At 43.8% G+C, this 18008-nt stretch overlaps 1 protein-coding gene across 2 annotated transcripts in view; it reads left to right on the forward strand.

Moving 5' to 3' along the window:
• Positions 1–2099: 2099 nt before the first annotated feature.
• chico (insulin receptor substrate 1 chico) overlaps positions 2100–18008 on the forward strand; it is a 47869-nt gene continuing 31960 nt past the window's right edge. For both annotated transcript variants that reach the window (XM_084589352.1, XM_084589359.1), the window contains exons 1-6: positions 2100–2309; positions 8268–8402; positions 10603–10918; positions 13322–13470; positions 15479–15621; positions 15920–16129. In XM_084589352.1, coding sequence (XP_084445478.1) covers positions 8301–8402; positions 10603–10918; positions 13322–13470; positions 15479–15621; positions 15920–16129 — 920 coding nt within the window. In that variant the 5' untranslated portion in view covers positions 2100–2309; positions 8268–8300. The remainder of the gene's footprint in view (positions 2310–8267; positions 8403–10602; positions 10919–13321; positions 13471–15478; positions 15622–15919; positions 16130–18008) is intronic.

Genomic DNA, 18008 nt, shown 5'->3' on the forward strand with positions numbered 1-18008 from the left:
AGGGCTGGTCTATTTTCTTCATTCTGCTCCAAATGTGATGCATTGAAGGTGCCAATCACCAGAAACCTTCTCAGTAGCGCTGAAGGCCATACAGGGCCTATCGCCGACAAGTTGAAATTGAAGCCCTGTCGTCACTCATGCGAAAACATGAGGGGCCACTGGCAGAAAGCAGCAAAGTAAAAAGCTGAAGGAGAAAAAGGTTACCGTTCAGTGCAGTCTATCCTTCCTGAAGGCACTGCTGACCAGTGCCCAGGAATTTATCGGCACAGGCGTAGGATTGAAAAGGACATGCACAATGTAGACGCAGGAAATGTGAATTGCACATTTCCTGCGTCTACATTGTGCATGTCCTTTTCAATCCTACGCCTGTGCCAATAAATTCCTGGGCACTGGTCAATGATGTGAATACCCGGCCGGGGTGGCGCAGTGGTTACGGCGCTCGACTACTGTTCCCAAGGATGCGGAATCGAATCCCGGCCTCGGCAGCCGCTTTTCGACGGGGGCGAAAAGCAAGGCGCCCATGTGCTGTGCGATGTCAATGCACGTTAAAGAACTCCAGGTGGTCAAAATTTCCGGAGTCCTCCACTACGACGTCTTTCATAGCCTGAGTCGCTTCGGGACATTAAACCCCACAAACCAACCAACCATCAATGATGTGAATTCCAAACAGCCTGTACTGGAGCACTTCAAAGTGGTAGACTCCATGTTTAGATCTGTCAAGTCAAAATAGGCAAAAGCTTTTAGTCAAACTTGCAAAAGCAAGCATTTCGTATGTCATTTCGTTCCAAATTCTTGCTCAGGTCAGCTGTGCTATTTTAAATGTCCGTACATGTTTTGGCAGCTTGTTTTGTCCCGCGGAGATGCGTGCTTAGTCAGTAAAGCCATTGAACGTTGAATAAAAATAAATAAAAAATAAACTGCAATTAATAAAGGCATTTGACCCTTGAAACATAATCCAAAACAATTGGAATGGTTGAAACCTGCTCCAAGTTAACATTACTGGACAGCGGTATGCGTTCTTTCATTTGCTCTTCTTTGTTATCAAGGCTGATGCATATGCATTAGTGCAAATGAGGGGATCTTATTCACTACATACTCTGCTGCTTCAGTGCTATACATTCATACATAATAGGGCAATATGGTGAAGGGGCTTATTAAGTAGAATGCTGTTACATTCTGTTAATTTTTTGTTACATTTCTAATAAGAGGCATATCATTGCAAAATAATTGGTATCATGGTTCCGAAACCTCTGCCACCTGGCAGGTAGTTGACCTGCCACGGTTGACAGGTGCCAAAATGGAAATAAGGAAATCTCCCTATTTCTCTTGTAGATGAGAGGCAGGAGAGACGAAAGACTTAGATATAATAAACTAACCTTGCAAGAATTTTGCACACAATTCAAGGTTTGAATTGCATATGCTAAGGTGTTTGTCTCCAGTCTCAATCACTGCACTTCGTGCATGCACCTTATATAAGTACATTGCTAGCGCATACCTGGTTGCATCAGTTGTAATATCATAGACTGAATTTTTGCAACCAGCAAACATTGGTAATTAAGCCAACTATTTTCTTCAAATTGTTCTCCGTGACAGTTCTATATAGCTAAGTTCTAGTTGCATCTGCGCGACAAGAGCTACATGAGAATTCCGCTAAGCGAGCCTTATCAAGCTTCAAGATATCCGTTTCAAGGTTAACAGGTCGTGAAGGCCAGCGGGGTATACCGCGACCCGCTAGAAACACCGAAGAGGGTTACAGAACGAAACGTGCAGCGCTGTAATTTTTACTCGCGTCAGTGGCATGTAGCAGATTAACGATTAGCGAGTCAAACCAAAATGAAGCATGAAGCTCTGCTGTGCTCAGCAGCTTGTAGTTATGAGCTCCGCTCGAGCGACGCAATCAACGCAATTGCATAGGGCACGATCTTTGCGAGTACGCGCGGATCAACGTTGTATTCCTTTCAGCCCACGTCAGCTAGCTTTAAAACGCGCACGGTTAAGTGTCGCTAAACTCATGCAGAAAACTGTTCCAGGAAGAGCCGCCGCTTCCTTCCGGAAAGGCGTCGTTGTTTTCGATTTGAGTTGCGTAGGCGAGGGCGGAGTACAAGGCGAGACGGGCACCGCCGCAGCGCCGTGCGGTGAGCGCCAGCGGAAGAAAAACGTAAACAGACGTGGAAGCGAGCGGTCGTGGGACCACCGTGATTTCCTCGGAAATAGGCAGGATCATTAAAACGGCTTGTTGACGTGTCCAGTCGAAGGATCAGTGGACCCAGAAGCTTAGGCTCACGAGGTTGCCGAGAGACAAGAACTAGGTGAGCGACGCTCTCGAGTTATTCGCAACGCCCGCTATCTGACACGGGCATGGGTCGCCCCACGGAAGGCAATTCCGAAAGGAGGGGAGGGCGCAGATTTGCGGGATTAATGGCGTGCGCGGCCAGTATCGCCGCCGATGTGTGCCCGTCAACGCATTTCGTCTCGTGTCTTGTCGGGCTAGCGTTTCTTTCCCGAGCGTGGACAGTAACGATCTAGCCGTCGACCGAGGCGAGCGCTTTTTACCACGTGACAGCGCCATTGCTGCCGAAGGGTACGATTAGGAAGCAGTGTTGTAAAAGCGTGCGTGTCGGACCGTTTGTTTTCCGCGAACACGGTGGCGTTACATCCACTCGCCACTAAGAAATGCGGAGTCGTCGTTGGCGTCGCGGCATAGGCATTCCGAACAACTTGATCGTGCAGGGAAGGCAAGGTAGCGCAGGAATCGCAGTCGGAGGCGCGAGGAAGAGGGTAAGGAAAAAAAAAAAAATGCGGCTCGAAACCAACGCGGAGCTACTATCCAAGTTTTCATCTTTCTTTCCCCTGCGTTCGGTTTCACGTTTATCGAGTCGGCATTTTTCGCATTCCGTGCACGCGCTGAGCACGCTGTGTGTCTGAGCGCTCTACTTCCGCCGCGACAGACGGATGGAATGGCGAGTGCCTTTTTTTTTTTTTTTCTCCCCTTGTTTGTACCGGCGTGGACCCGGAAATCTGTCCGTAATTTTCCTTTCAATTGACCTGAATGTCTACCGCGTTGCGACGAGACGGTTTGGTGTTTTTACTCTTCGGCTATTGTTTTATGCTTTTCCTAATCGCACTGTGCCAACAAAGCGGCTTTGTAGCTCTTTACTCAAGGTCAGACGACTTGTTTACAATGTCTGGTTTTCTGTTTGTTTTTTGACCGGCTACGTCACGCTTTGCCCTCTGCAGAACCACGCTGTTATCACTACGTCGCCGTCCTTTTATTCTTGGCGTCTTGTAGCGTACTTTATGTTCTGAAGACCTGCCAGACGCTGGCAAAATTTCCAGGTGTTTGACGCTGCGATGTTTGTGGGCGGAAACGGATAAAAAAAAAAAATAAAAATGAACCCTTGCAGCTTTGACTTCCTGTGCTCTCCATTTCGCATCCTGTGTGTGAAAAAAATGGTAGCAGATGCAGTGTTTAGTTTAAACAAGTTTATTAACATACACTTTTATCGTAATCTCTACATTTTGAAGCCCCTCATATCTTTTTTTTTTTTTTTTTCTATTTACCTGCTTAGCGTGTACTGATTAGCGGAACTTGCGTTCTTCTGAAGAAGCAATAATTCGAACTTGGATTGATTTTTATTTTATGCATTGACTTTGATTAAATCTTCTCAGCTATAGCATGCATAGCTACATGGATTGTACCTCGGCAGGCTTTAAAACTGGTAAAGTAGGCTGTAAGCATTTGCAATTATAATATGTACTGTGAGCAATTTAAAGGTCTTAATGCCCAAATAAATTTTCAGTACTAGTGTTAATATCATAATCTTAATTTGTACTTGAGAATTTATAGTTATAAGGGACACATTATGATATGGTTTGTTTGCATAATTGGGTGCTACACTCCCTCACAAGGAAGCAAGCAAAGAAAATACAAATCCCCAACAAAGATTGCATCAAGTTAGTATAATGTAAGTAAAGAGATGAAAGGTTTATAAATGGAATAATTAAAAGAAATTATAAACTGTACCTGGTAAAACCCGTCATAGGAGAAGTAATTGGGTGCTATCTTCATATTGGACACACACACCTGGCATGCAACTTCTTACTCAGGTCCCAAAATAACACAGGCCACGAGGGGCGCTGTGCTGGAGGTACTGGGTAATTTTAACCATCTGGAGTCCTTTAATATGCACTGACATCACGCAGTACATGGGCACCTTGCAGTTCGCTTTCCCTGAGCCTAATTACGGCAATGCATTCTAGGAATGCGTCATTGGAAACATAGTAAAAGTCACAATACAAGTGTACACAATAATATTCTGCTGTCTCATGTCATGTCGTGATAGATCATAGAGAGCAGACTTGCATGCTGCACACGCTTGCAAGAAAGAAAGAAAATGCACGTCCCCTACAAAGAGTGAATAAGAATAAGACAAGCTGTCAGGCTAGTTGGTGCTGATCCATTCTGGTTGACAGCGCTTCGGCGTACGCGGGCGGAGCACAGAAACAGAAAACATGATGACACAGGTGCTGAACTTCAACTTTATTCCTGAACCGCTGAAACACTGCATATGTACCCAATACAGGCGCCACCAGGCGGAAGTTTTTAATGCTCGTGCCGGCAAGAAGCAACATTGCAAGTGGTAAAGAAAAAAAAAAAATTGAGCAGGGAGGGGTAAAACCAAAACAAGGTGTGAAAAAATAAGGAAATAACACAGTAAAAATATATAACCAAAAGATTATTCAGAAACTAGTCTAGTAACATATAGCTAAAAAAGACACACAGAGATAAAGCATGGTGAAAAGAAAAGGTGCTATGGCAAAACACGCAATGGTATGAAGATCGTGATCTGGTATGTAAGCAGAAAAAGAAAACACACTTGAGCAATTAAGATGAAGCCAACAATCAAGACAGCTAAACGCAGAAGATGAGGTACAGTAAAAACTAAAAATAGAAGGAAAGGCACATCAGCTCCTGTGTCGTGTTTTCTGTTTCTGTGCTCTGTCCGCCTCTAAAGCGCTACAGTGGACTTACAAAGATTGCCTCAAGTTAGTATGGTGTAAGCAAAAAGATCAGTGGCTTATAAATAGAATAGTTAAAGAAATAGTGAACTGCACCTGGTAAAACCCATCATAAGAGAAGTAATTTGATGCCGTTTTAATATTAGACATGCGCATCTGACACACAACTTTTTAATTGCAAAACAAGGTAAACGGCAGTGGTGAGCGCAAACTAATTCGCATTTCTTTCTCGTGCACTCAAATGATTCAGGAAAAAAAAGTTTTACTTTTTTCTTCAATGTGCACATCCTTTTCCATCCCAACTTACTCCAAGAAGGCAACATTTGTTCAGATTTCAGCGGAAGAAATCCTAAACAAGTTATAATTCACATTTTACCCACTAAGCAAACTTGTTAAACCTTGTGTCAAGTGCATTGTGTCTTTTGACAGCTATAGCATTAATCCATGTGGTATAGTGCCTTACCGCAGCGCCATCGTCTCACCCCAATATTGATTCTGCATTATCAATACTTGCACATTTAGTTTAAAGGCTGGAAGCATATTCAATCTGGTTTTGAGCTACTCTAAGCATGCTTAATTCAGTACCAAAACTATGCTTTTTGTATTTAATTCTATTTTTAAAATGTACGATTTGTGCATCCCTTGCACTTAGGTTCCAGTTACTGCATACAATAATTTGTTGGCTGAGTTTGCACATTATGTCAGGCGTCAGTTTTGAACACTTCCTGCATTAGAAAAGGTAGTCTGCTTTGCACCGAATGCAATGGCTGGAATCCTATAATAGAGAAGACTGCACTCTTACAACAGCATTTACAGGTCCATTCCTACAATAAGGCAATGGTAGTTGTTACTTCTTTAGACTGAGGGCGAGAAATCCCACCAGGTTTGCAGCTTACCTAAGGTGCGAGTGTAATCACCAGTTGTGCTACCGTTGCACCACTTTGCATTGTAACATACATGGCTGATGTTTTGCATTCAAACCCAAAATTTGTCATAATGAATGACTATAGCAGTCCTTTTTTTTATGCTGTAGCCCTAGTGAGGTCCCATATTGGAACTGCTGTGTTGTGGTCATTAAGTTGCAAAAACAAAAAAAAGAACAAAAACAAAATGGGAAATTTTTGCTGTAGCACTTATATAAACCGGTTTACCTTTCCTGTCATTTTCGCGTATGTTTAAATTTTCCTCCTGTGTCATGTTGCCTATCTACCTATTTCAGTAAGTATAGATACTGAAACTGAAGCGAGCACTTCTAATAGAACGAGCTTAGATCCAGGCATGAGTGCTTTTTGCTTTTCTGAAATTTCATTCAATGTGCACCGTGTGGCTGAAAGTTCACATTAAGCATTAATTTCATGTCTCTCTTAACTTGCAGGTACTGATATTTTTGTCTGAATCATATCATATATGTACTTGCAGAGATAATAAACATTTATTGATTGAATAAAGGAGAGAAAATGCCTCGTAGAAGGCATTTCGGTTGCAGCAATGTACCATTTAAAGCAGCATGAAGTATTTAATCAGACACAAAGCAAATTTTAGTTGTGGACTAATTAGGTCACTCTATCAGCTTCTATTCAAGCTTCAGAATGTTCTTTCCTTGGCCTCGCCGACTGTTGGCTTCTTTCCTTCATAACTTCTTTTCTGTAATATGAAAATAGATGACACATTGCCAACACTTGCAACCCTGGCAATGTTAATAACTTATGCAATGCAATATGTATATGCTTTGTAAATATAGTTTACTCTCTATTCTCACATGGTCTCTGTTTCCGCAGCTGAAGAGTAACTATGATGCTGCTAGTAAGGCACAAATCATGCAAGACAGTATCAGCAACGCAGTTGCTGTTCTACTTGGTAAATTCACTGCAACCATTACACAAGGTATTATCAGAAGCGATGATGATAATGAGTGAACAGACAGTTATATTCATTATGTATAGTTCACATTACCTCAGGGTTACTTTCAGCATCAGTACTACTGTTCAGCTGCTGAAACAGAAACTGAAGTGATGCTCGAAAAGTTTGTTGCAAATAATTTATCAAGCCGAGGCAAATTTCACAGGATGATTTGGGTTTATTGATGTCTTTCACACTTTACAAATAAAAATTCATGGAACATAAAAAATGTGATGAGAGTGAAAATTTGAAGAATTCAGTAAACATTAAATAAGTTTAGCAGCAATCGCATTTGTTTCCTGTGCTTGTTCAGAATGCACATATTTAGATATATATATATATATATATATATATATATATATATATATATATATATATATATATATATATATATATATATATAACTGCATGAATGACATTGCAGTGCTTTGAAACTCGTGTCAGTGCACGCTACAGATTCTTAGATGGCAAAATTAATCCAGAATTTTCCACTACAGTCCTTCATAGCCAAGTGTAGCCACTGTGGCGCTTCGGATGTTAACATCCCATAACTTGTAATATTTAGCAAAGCTAAAGGAGCTCTTCAAAAAAATCGTAAAGGTCTTCAGGTCTCAGGACATGTGGCATTGTTCTAAATAAACAAAAAAAAAATATTATTTCAATGACCAGTAGTCAGTTGTACTTTGTATGCTTATTTTTTTCTGTGCTTTGAATTCATGTAAGCATGCTTCATTGAATTTTAGATGGCTTGCTTTTGCAGCAGTGTGATTGCCCTAGTCTCGCCGTTCTGAAGCCGGCCAGCCTATGAACCACTATTGTTCCTGCTGCTGCCATTTGTGCACACCCTTATCAGGCTGCCCCTCCTCCTACTTGACGTTATCTTGAGCACACACTTGCTGCATTGAGAGAAGGGAAAAAAGGTAGCGATGCGCAGCGCGCTGGCCTTCACTCTGCTGATACCCCCAGCTTTGTGCAGCCAACACTTGACGTGCAAAGTGCACATTGTGTGTGTGTTGTCGAAGCTGCTGGCATCCACATAATGTGCGGTTGTTGCATTCTGTTGCTCCCCTTATGGACCTGGAAGGTGGCACCCATTTATATGGGCTACCCACCCCGGCAGCACTGAGCATGTGCCCGATATCGGTACTACTTGGCGATGACCGGTCCTACATAGGGCCGGTGCATTTCCAAGACACTTCCAATATTGGGATAATGGTTAGTGCTGCCTAGGCAGTTTCGTAGCTCCAGCTAGCGAAAATAGCTCCGGTACCTCTGGCCAATGACCGCTTTTGGCGCCCACCTCTCGGCAACCAATGTGTAGTGTGACGGTGACAAACTTCTTGTGGCAGGTAATTGAATATGGGACCAGACTGACACAAACCATGTCAACCAAGATGAAAGACACGTCGCGGGGAAGCGGGGTGGTCTCCCTGGCGGAGCGGGCTGCTGACATACACAAGACGGGATACCTGCGCAAGCTGAAGGTGAGCGTTTTGTTTTCTGACCATTTCTTTTTTTCCCCTTTTCTTCTCTCTTTGTAGCTTCCTGTTTTTTTTTAGGCTAGAAATATTTTGTTGCAAATTCCACTTTCAGTTTGTCAAATTTGGATCTGACTGCACATGCTTTCAAGTAGTTTATCGGGCTTCGGGAGGTGTTTGATAACATATGGAGGGAACCTATCCTTACAGACTGCTTTCATCTACTCACGTGCACATATGCAGCAAAGTGTCTTTCTCTCTTTTACTTCATTTAAAAAATGCTGTTCATTTAAGGCATATTTCCTGTTTGCTGACCCAATAAGTTATCAGGTATTACTGGTGTTTTGACCAGGGCTAACTGAGGCAGGTCTCATTATGGACCTTTATTTATTTCTGCATGAATACCTCTCGTTCTAGGTGGAGGGTGTTATTGGTATATGGTTACTTAATCTGGACTTCACCCCGCCGGGGTGGCATAGTGGTTACGGCGCTCAACTACTGTTCCCAAGGATGCGGGATCTAATCCTGGCCTTGGCGGCCACTTTTCGATAGAGGCAAAAAGCAAGGTTCCCGTGTGCTGTGCAATGTCAGTGCACGTTGAAAAACCCCAGGTGGTCGAAATTTCCGGAGTCCTTCACTACGGCGTCTCTCATAGCCTGAGTCGCTTTGGGACGTTAAACCCCATAAACCAAACCAAACCTTTCCTATTAGGCGGCCTCAGTCTAATAGATATGCATGAATAGATATGCAGTAGTGCTAGGAAAACTTAAATGTATTGGCACGATGTAATATACAATTCTTTCGCAATTTACTGCTGGGTGGATTTGCCCCTGAGCTGTCATTGTGTAATTAATTACTCTTTATTTGAGGCAGCAAACATAGAAATTCTCGGTTGTCTATGTCAGTGGAAAAGAACACTGAGGCACAACTTTTGGTTAGGTGTACCGTCATGAGCAAAAATAAGGTACCGCTGCCACTGCGTGCCGAACTGTGGAAATATTCATAAAATTAAAATCGAAAAGTCTAACCTCTGTTTGTACGCACAGCTCTTTCGAAGGAAGTTATTTTATTTTTTTTCATTAGGTGCTCACCAAGATTTCGAGGCACTCTTGTACAGGTCAGCTTTAAGTTGCAACTTAAGGGAATTAGTGGTAGTGATAAGGATGTGAAATATTTTGTGAGATTTTTGTCGATTTATGGGATTTTTTTTCCCGTGAAATTCCGAGCAAGCGCTCCCCCTCTCAGGAGCCAAAATTACAAGAAAAGTAGAGGAGGGTGCTTTCCCGGAGTGGCACTGAAATTCAAAACGGTGGCAACAAATTTTTTTCCGCCAAAAAAGAATTCTTTTTTGGCGGAAAAAAGAAACCGCAAGAAAAGGCGGAAAAGAGACCAGCTCCTTAGGTCTCTCGCATCGGATGTCCCTCTTGGGGTGGTCAACCTTTGCACATGTGCACATAAGGGCGAGTCGGCGCTGTGCGGTGACATTTTTGTTTGTGACGTTTATGAGAGCTGAGATTAAATTGATAGGGCTGGCAGCGTTGCAGTATTAAAGCTCATTACAGGTGCAAGTCCACATTCCACTTGCATGAGGAAGGTTCTTTACCTACCCTACTGGGCTTTAATGTGTAGCAAGAAAAGTGTGCAGGTCCCACATGGCTCCGAAGTGTTAATATTACAGCCTGCAGACATGACAAAGTGGGGCAACTACAGTAGTTACTCTCACCATTTGGGATACTTGAAGAGAATTGCAAAAAGAATGCACGTCCAAAGCCATGGGCTCCAACTATAGTGAAAAGCAGTGAAGATGCAAAGACTGAAAAGGTGACCTTGGAAGTTTTGATGTTGCATTGTAAGTGACGATTGGTAATACTGGTAAACCACCCTTCGTTAGACTGAAATGACTATGTTTGTAAAGTCTATGTGGATGTGAATATAAGTGCCCGGATATCCCAGACTGCATTGCAACTGCGCTGATCGCTGTGGTTGGGAAAAAGTGCGGGTGATGTACGTGGAAACATTTGATGCCGCTGTTGCTGTACCTTTGGTGTTTTAACACTCAAGTTGCCGGCAAATAAAAGAAACTGAAAACATTTTAGTCCTCGTTTTATTCTGTTTGAAATTAGTGATAGAAATTGTTTTCTTTTTATGGTCTTTTGCGTTGCCATTGTGTTATCTCCTAACAAGATTCACTAACTGCCCCAAACAGACAATGAAGAAGAAGTTTTTTGTCATGCGTCGAGAGTCTGAAGCTGGCCCTGCACGTCTGGAGTGCTACGACAGTGAGAAGAAGTGGAAGGCCGGTGCTCTACCCAAGCGGACAATTGCGCTCCGTTCCTGCTTCAACATCAACCGCCGTGCAGATGCCAAGCAGCGGCATGTTCTGGCGCTCTACACTCGGGATGATTCCTACGCGCTGGTGGCCGAGAATGAAGCTGAGCTAGAAGCTTGGCTCACGGAGCTGCTGCGTCTACAGCATGGCTCGAGTGATGTCGACGGGGATGCCAGGCCCAAGCCCCTCTTCGGTGAGTGTGGTGTGGCTTGGGCAAATGTATGAAAGGAATACTGACAAAAGGAAAAGGCAGTTTTACCTCAAACTTTTTTTAAACAAGTGTCCATTAGGAGTTTAACACACCACATCATGAGTTAAGGAAAGAAATTCAGTCAAGAAAAGCTGCTGCTTGTTTGCAACCTGTACGGTGCAAAAGAATGCTGTCCTTTCTCTGAAAGCCTAAGCAGTCTTTGTATGAGAGCAGTGATGATCATCTGAGATGGTTGCTTTGGTTGAACTAGGGCTTGTACATGTCTGCACAGTAAAGACTTGCTGCATCCTCACTGATGTGCACACATGAAGTATTTCGGCAGTGACACTGTAAAAAAAACTGAACGAGGTAGCGGGTAGAATGTGAACCGAGTGTGCACATGATAGGTAGAAAATAATTTAACTCGCTGCTGCACTACCTGCCAGCCTAGTAACTAATTGCGGGCTACCACATTCCTTTCATGCTTACAGGAACACCTAGAGGTTCCAGTATAAAGTACAACTAGTTGTGTGTGTTAACAACAGTAGTGCCCTGAACAGGCTTTTAGTTTCTATAAAGTGATAGGCAGATATGTATACTTAGGCCAGGTAGTAACCGGTACCTTCTCTAACAATTCTACTGCCTATTTCTACCGCACACTCAGTAATGATATCTGAAATTATTGTTCATTGCTTCTAGGCTAAGATCATCATCCTTGGCAGAATACTAAGGTAATGTTGAACAGCCTAGGAAAAGAACAGCAGTTTAAAATAGGTAGCGAAGCTCTGGAAGTGGTAGGCAGAAGGCCTACTTTGGGCAGGCAGTAACTGCAGATCCGGACCACAAAAGGGAAATAACTAGGAGGACAAGGTTGGGATAGAGCACGTTTTGAAGGCACTCGCACATAATGTCTAGCAGCTTACCGATATCATTCAAGAGGAAAGTGTACAACAGTTGCATGCTACCGGTATTCACCTATGGTGCTGAAACATGGAGTTAAACGAAAAGATTTCTACATAAGTTGAGGACAACGCAGAGGGCCGTGGAACGGAAAATGGTAAGGCTAACATTAAGAGATTGGAAGCGTGCAGGGTAGGTCAGAGAAATAACTCGAGTTACTGACATTCTAGTCGAAATTAAAAAGAAGAAATGGGCATGGACAGGACATGTAGTGCAAAGAGAGGACAACTGATGGTCTCTAAGAGTAACAAATTGAATTTCAAGGGAAGGAAAGCATAGCAGGAGGCAGCAGAAAATCAGGTGGGTGGCTGACGTTAAAAAGCATGCACGGATGCAGCTAGCACAGGACCGGATTAATTAGAGGAAAATGGGGGAGGCCTTCACATACAGGATGTTGCCAACACAGTACAGTCAAACTCTCTATAAAGAACACTGATAAAGTGAATTATCAGATAAAACGAACTGAAATCAAAGTTTAGTTTGTCTGTTTTATTTCTATGGGAGTTCTTTCTGTATAACGAAAAACAGATTTCAAAATTTGATTCCAGATCGGTTATAACGAAGCAGTGCTTTACATTAAAATGGCAAAAAATGCGTAAAGGAGTCAAAAATAACATCAACAAATGCAATTTTTCAATCAATCAGATCACCCGCCGCAGAAGTGTTTTAACTCGCCCGCGCGTTCGCGTGCCGCGTGATTTAGCGGCGGCAACAAAAACTATCACCAATGGCTTATGGCCTCCGAGATCATCGCGCGCGGAGGTGGGATCTCTGAGTTCATGAACGGAAGGCCAGGCTTGAGCATCACCGCCGCTGCTAGAGTTCGGCCATGCAACGGCTGACAGGCATGTGGCTGGCATGTCTCGTCATGGTGTGAGCCCCTGCCATGCCTGTGCCACTGCGACCGACCCGTATGTGCGCGCGGAGTTACCATACCTTCTAAGTATATTGATTTTTGCTCTCCAATGCAGAATGAAAAGCGAGGTTTCATGCTTATACCAAGCTTTTAATTTTAAAAAAATTGTGCGTTCTCGCACCTTTGTGTTGTCCGTATTAGTGTGCATTTTGTTTCTTTTTATTAGCAAACTTATTTACAGGAATTTGGGCGCTCACTTTTATAATGTATACCGGATATGACAAATTTTTGTGCCCCGTACTGCTTCGTTATACCAAGGTTCGACTATACTAGTATACTAATATCGGGCCCGTATAGTTCATGCTGCCTGCTGTTGAGTGCTGACTATGTTAGGGTAAAATTCATGCGTGCAATTAGTAGAATGTTGTAGGTTGTCACCACCAGGCTACTACTATTGTCATCAAAGTGATTCGTAACGTTAGCATTGTATGGCAAGCCTACATCTAAATGATTCGTTCCTCACAACCTACATTGGTAGTTTTGGACTACCTCATGCTTTTTTCATATCTCGTCTGTGCGCTTTCATGCAGAACATGTTTGGCAAGTGAATGTGAAGACGAAGGGCCTGGGTAGCAGCCGCAACATCACTGGCCCCCATAGACTGTGCTTAACAGCTAGCGCGCTCACATTGGTCAAGATGCACACTGACCAGGAAAACCCCGAGACACTCGAGTTTCCGGTGAGCCATGCTTTTCCACCTGTGCTATATGCTTTCCTCATCTCAACATCTGTAGCCTTGAAGTCTTCATAGAGGCTGTCAAACCCGTCCCTAAAAGAAGCCCGAAGGAATTTTATTTATATGTTTTTTTCATTTGAGGCATGTGTTATAGTTGCCAACTAATCGCAAGGAACAGTTGCCCTGCTACAGAAATGGGATTGTTCATATAGCATTTTCCTCCTTCTTGCTAACCTCTTATACCTCTGCATTTAAGAACAGTGTAGTCAACTGAAGTTGAAATTTTTTTGCTCACGAATGAGGTAACGTCGAGAGGAAAAAACCTTGATGGGCTCTCGAGCCCCAACTTTGAGCTGTAGTGTCAGGGACTACAGTAGAACATCATTGATACGTTCCCGGTTTGTGCGATTTCCCGTTTCATATGCTCAAAATCGCGGGCAGTAAAAATCTCCCATTGATTCAGTGTTTTTCTCCCGGTTAATAATGCAATGTCTCTGATTACTACATCCAAAATTTTGACAAATTGTGATCTCATAATATGTTTGGAGAAGTCCAGATGTGTGCTAAAATAAGAAGGGGCCAAATCTCGAGGCGTGCAACGTGAAAAACCAAACAGTGGTGCTTCTCCATCTAGGTTGCTTCCATGCAGTGTTTAGGTGCAAAGGGGTGAAGCATCAAAGACAAGACGCCTGTTCCTGTGGAGACATGATTTCGGGAAAAGGAGTGCAGTGGCTTCAAGGGGCATAGGGGTGAACCATTTGACTACTGCAGCCATGCGTTTGCATACAAGCAGACCAGGTCTGGGGAATGCAGTATGAAAGGCAAAAACTCAGCGAATCTATTCCATCGTAATGGCTTCTCCACAGACCAATAATGAAAGTAGAGGAAGCATTTGGAAACAACCAACGAAGCAATATTGGCTCGTCACTGCTGTCACGGAGCCGGATTTGTTACTAAATGTCTTCCGTGCTTAGGGCAACACAAATATGGACTGAATTCTGTAATCGCTAAAAAAATGGAGCTGTTCATACCTGATGTGAAGGAATGCTAGTCAGTCTACTATTCTATATTTTTATGCTTACCTCATTCGAAAGGTATGGTATGTTTTTCCAAATAATGTATTTCTTAAGCGTTTTTTTTTTTTTTTTTGTAATGTATCAGTAAGGGTGTACTGTATTTACTTTGACTGTCCAGCTTGTTATCACTCAAAACATAATGCTGTGTTACACGGCAGGAAGAGGCGTGTGATAAGTGTCCAATGGATATTTAATAGCACTGACACTCTTTTCCTCACATTGTTGCACGCCTATCAACCCTCCCGATTTGCCCAGAAGACCTCCCATTTTTTTACTGAACTTTCCGACAGCATAACTACAGCCCTATATCTCGGAATAAGCTTTTCTCTGCCTGTGCAAGAATATATTTTGTAAAACCGGCATCGTGCAATATGCATCTTCACCGTAGTTGCTAGCATCACCATCAGCGGTCACACTAGCACAGTCGGCATCATCAGCTAAGCAGCCGATCAACGCCAAATCAAGCTGAAGCCAAAGTTGCCGTTGCTAGTTGCATCTCATGTTTGCTGTTGCAGTTGCTTGCGTATATGTTTTGGGTTAGCTAGGCCACCTGTGTACGATGCAGAACATAAAATTCTCGTCTGCTCAAATTCATGGCGCTATCAAAGCCCGAGAAGAGATATTTGTGGAAGTTTTTGCGATCTTCCGAATTTTTATGCGTCGTGACATCGAGAAAAGGCAAACTTTTCGCATTTGGCACGCGCACAACTGTCGAAATGTGGCGTAGAACGTAGAACTGATTTCTGCTCATCTTCTGGCAACACATTCCTCCAACATCCGCGAAAAAAAAAAAAATGCCGATATTTGGTCTCGCCAGATGTGCTGTTGGTGGTCGCAGTTGCCGAAAAAGAAAATGCGGTAGTCATGTTCTCTCAGTGCAGTGGTGTTGGCAGGGATATATTATCGAAGTGTGGCGTTGACATTCTCTCGTCCAGCTGATGAGCATCCGGCGATGCGGCCACTCCGACTGTTTCTTCTTCATGGAACTGGGTCGCTCCTCTGTCACTGGCTCAGGAGAGCTGTGGATGCAGACGGAGGACACCGTTATCGCTCAGAACATGCACGAGACCATTCTGGGGTGAGTACAGAGCAGTTTCGTTGATGTTTCACTAACTCTTTTTTTTTCTCAATTTGGCCTAGCATGATTGCAGACTGTTGCAGATTGCATGATTGCAACATCATCCGACGCGGTGCTCAGCTGAGCTAGCTTGGCAGGGAGGCCCATGGTTTTCGACGCCATAGACTTGCAAGGGTATTGCCCAGGACTGAGCTGGCAGTTCAAAATACCTGGATTTCTAAATTAACGAGGCTCAATGGGCTTTTCCTGTTCCATCATGAAACACCTTATACGCTGCTCACCTTTTTTTTTTTCCCAGGGCAATGAAGACCTCTCGCAACAAGGAAGAGCTTGGTCCCTTCACCCGCCCCCGAAGCTCGTCAACCAGTGAGAACAGTAAGCCCATCGCGCACAAACGGCCCGCACACGCTGTGGCCACTCCGCACGCTTCCACAAGCTGCCGGGACCGGTGTGACTCCATGCCAACGTCCCGCAGTCGCAACAGCAGCGAGTCACACGGAGAGACCAGGTCAGCATCTCCCCAATCTTGCCATTGGCGGTTTACTTTTTCATGCATCATGTTCTTGGGGACTGGCACTACGCAGCAAATTGTTAGTTGTTTCCATCCCCTGTGGTGTTTTCGTGAGCTGTGTGCAAAGATAAAGCTGCTGTCTCCATGATGTAAAAGGGAGTGCAAAACCGATACAAGAGACAAGTGAAGAAACTCACACCACCAGCAGTGTGTTTCTTCACTCGTCCATTGTCTTGGTTTTGCACCACCGAATAGCCCAAATTTCTTCCCCTGTTGTCTCCATTACCCGCCTAGCTGCTGGCAACCACAAGACAGCCTTGACGCAGTCTCCTACCTTTCAGTGGCAAATGCTAGCATACTCACTTTGATTAATGTGTTAAGCTACAAAGCATAGCTTTATCACGTTTAAATCTTCTTTTCTGATTTCGTGTTCCACAAACTTTCGAGTATGGGTGAGCAGCCTGTTTTGAAAGAAATTTAGTCACAACAAAAATGAGCACTGTATTTATTCCTTTGTTGTTGGTCACTGTCTTTAGTCCCGTTTGTGTGTAATGGTGTTGCATGAGCACATCTTTGTGTGGTTTGCATACGAGCAAAACTCTAAGTTCACCCATATTATGTAGAACGGAACTCGGCAGTCATGCTCTACGGTGCCGATGATAGTGAGATGTTTATGCCGTGCAGACTGAATGAACCTTGGAGAAGCTGTATGATTGCAGGGTTTTTAACTGGGCGCACGGTGCAGAGATGGCATACTTGAGCAAAAAGAAAATGTAGTTGGAAAGTGGTAATTACGAGAATCTTTGCCAGTTCACCTTGCTTGTCTTGTTAATCTTTGTTTTGTTAATATCAGTTTAAAGCATTTTAATTAGCTGGATTCTTACTAAAGCTGTTTTTGTACATTCTTGATTACTATTCATGAGAATAAAGCTCTGGTGTTCAATTTTGTCTTTTGATTGCTAAAAGTTTTTGGTATATAACATCATTCTCTTTTTTTTTTAGGTAAGTTTAATTGCAAGAAGTCAGTTGATAATCTCTTCTGCTTTTATGTCTCATTTGTTTATGTTTTTCTCTGCAGCTTGTGCCAATTATCTAATTATGACATTACAGAGGTGTGTGCCTTTTCTGGCAGATTACGTACAGTAAAATGGAGTCTCTCATAGCCCGAGTTGCTTTGGGACGTTGAACCCAACAAACCAAACACAGTAAAATCTCGGTGATACGAATCCGGTTGATACGAATTTCGTCACGATACGAGTTCGCGAAATTCCCCAGCCGGAGGGCAATGTGTACAATGTGCAAAATTTCGAATGTGCTGAGCACTCTTCCACGCCACTACAGGTGACACTAACGCGCGAGCTGCCACTGCAACCTTCAGCACTACGCACTGACCACACATCGTTGACTCCGCGATCGCCAGCTGCGCTGTATGTACGCATCACGAGTAGTTTACGGCGACGCTTAGTCCGCACCTGGCCGACATCGCGATTGTCTGTCGGGCTCACGACGCGAAAAGCTTTCAGCGGCGCGTGGCCTGCAAACCGTAGACATCGCAACTGCATTAGCTGATGGTGGCGTACGCGGCGAGCGCGCACGTACCGCACATCGCTGGCTCCACATTCACGATTCGTGAGCAGTTTCTGTTGCCTCGTGGCATGCATAGCGCCATCTCCTGTCGTACTGTAGGCGCTGCGAGAAGTACGCGGAGGTGGGCGGACCACACATTGCCGGCATCGTGATCGCTTTCCACGCCGCGAAAAGCTGAGAGACGTCTGTGGAGGCACGTGGCCCACAACGTCGTCGACATCGCTATCTTCTGCCTCGAGTCACTCGATAGTTATCAGAGTACCGTGAAGGTCCCATCGTGTGCTGACAA

Source organism: Amblyomma maculatum, chromosome 1 (assembly GCF_055883805.1).
Source record: "Amblyomma maculatum isolate TAMU_Amacu chromosome 1, ASM5588380v1, whole genome shotgun sequence".
Lineage (NCBI taxonomy): Eukaryota > Metazoa > Arthropoda > Arachnida > Ixodida > Ixodidae > Amblyomma > Amblyomma maculatum.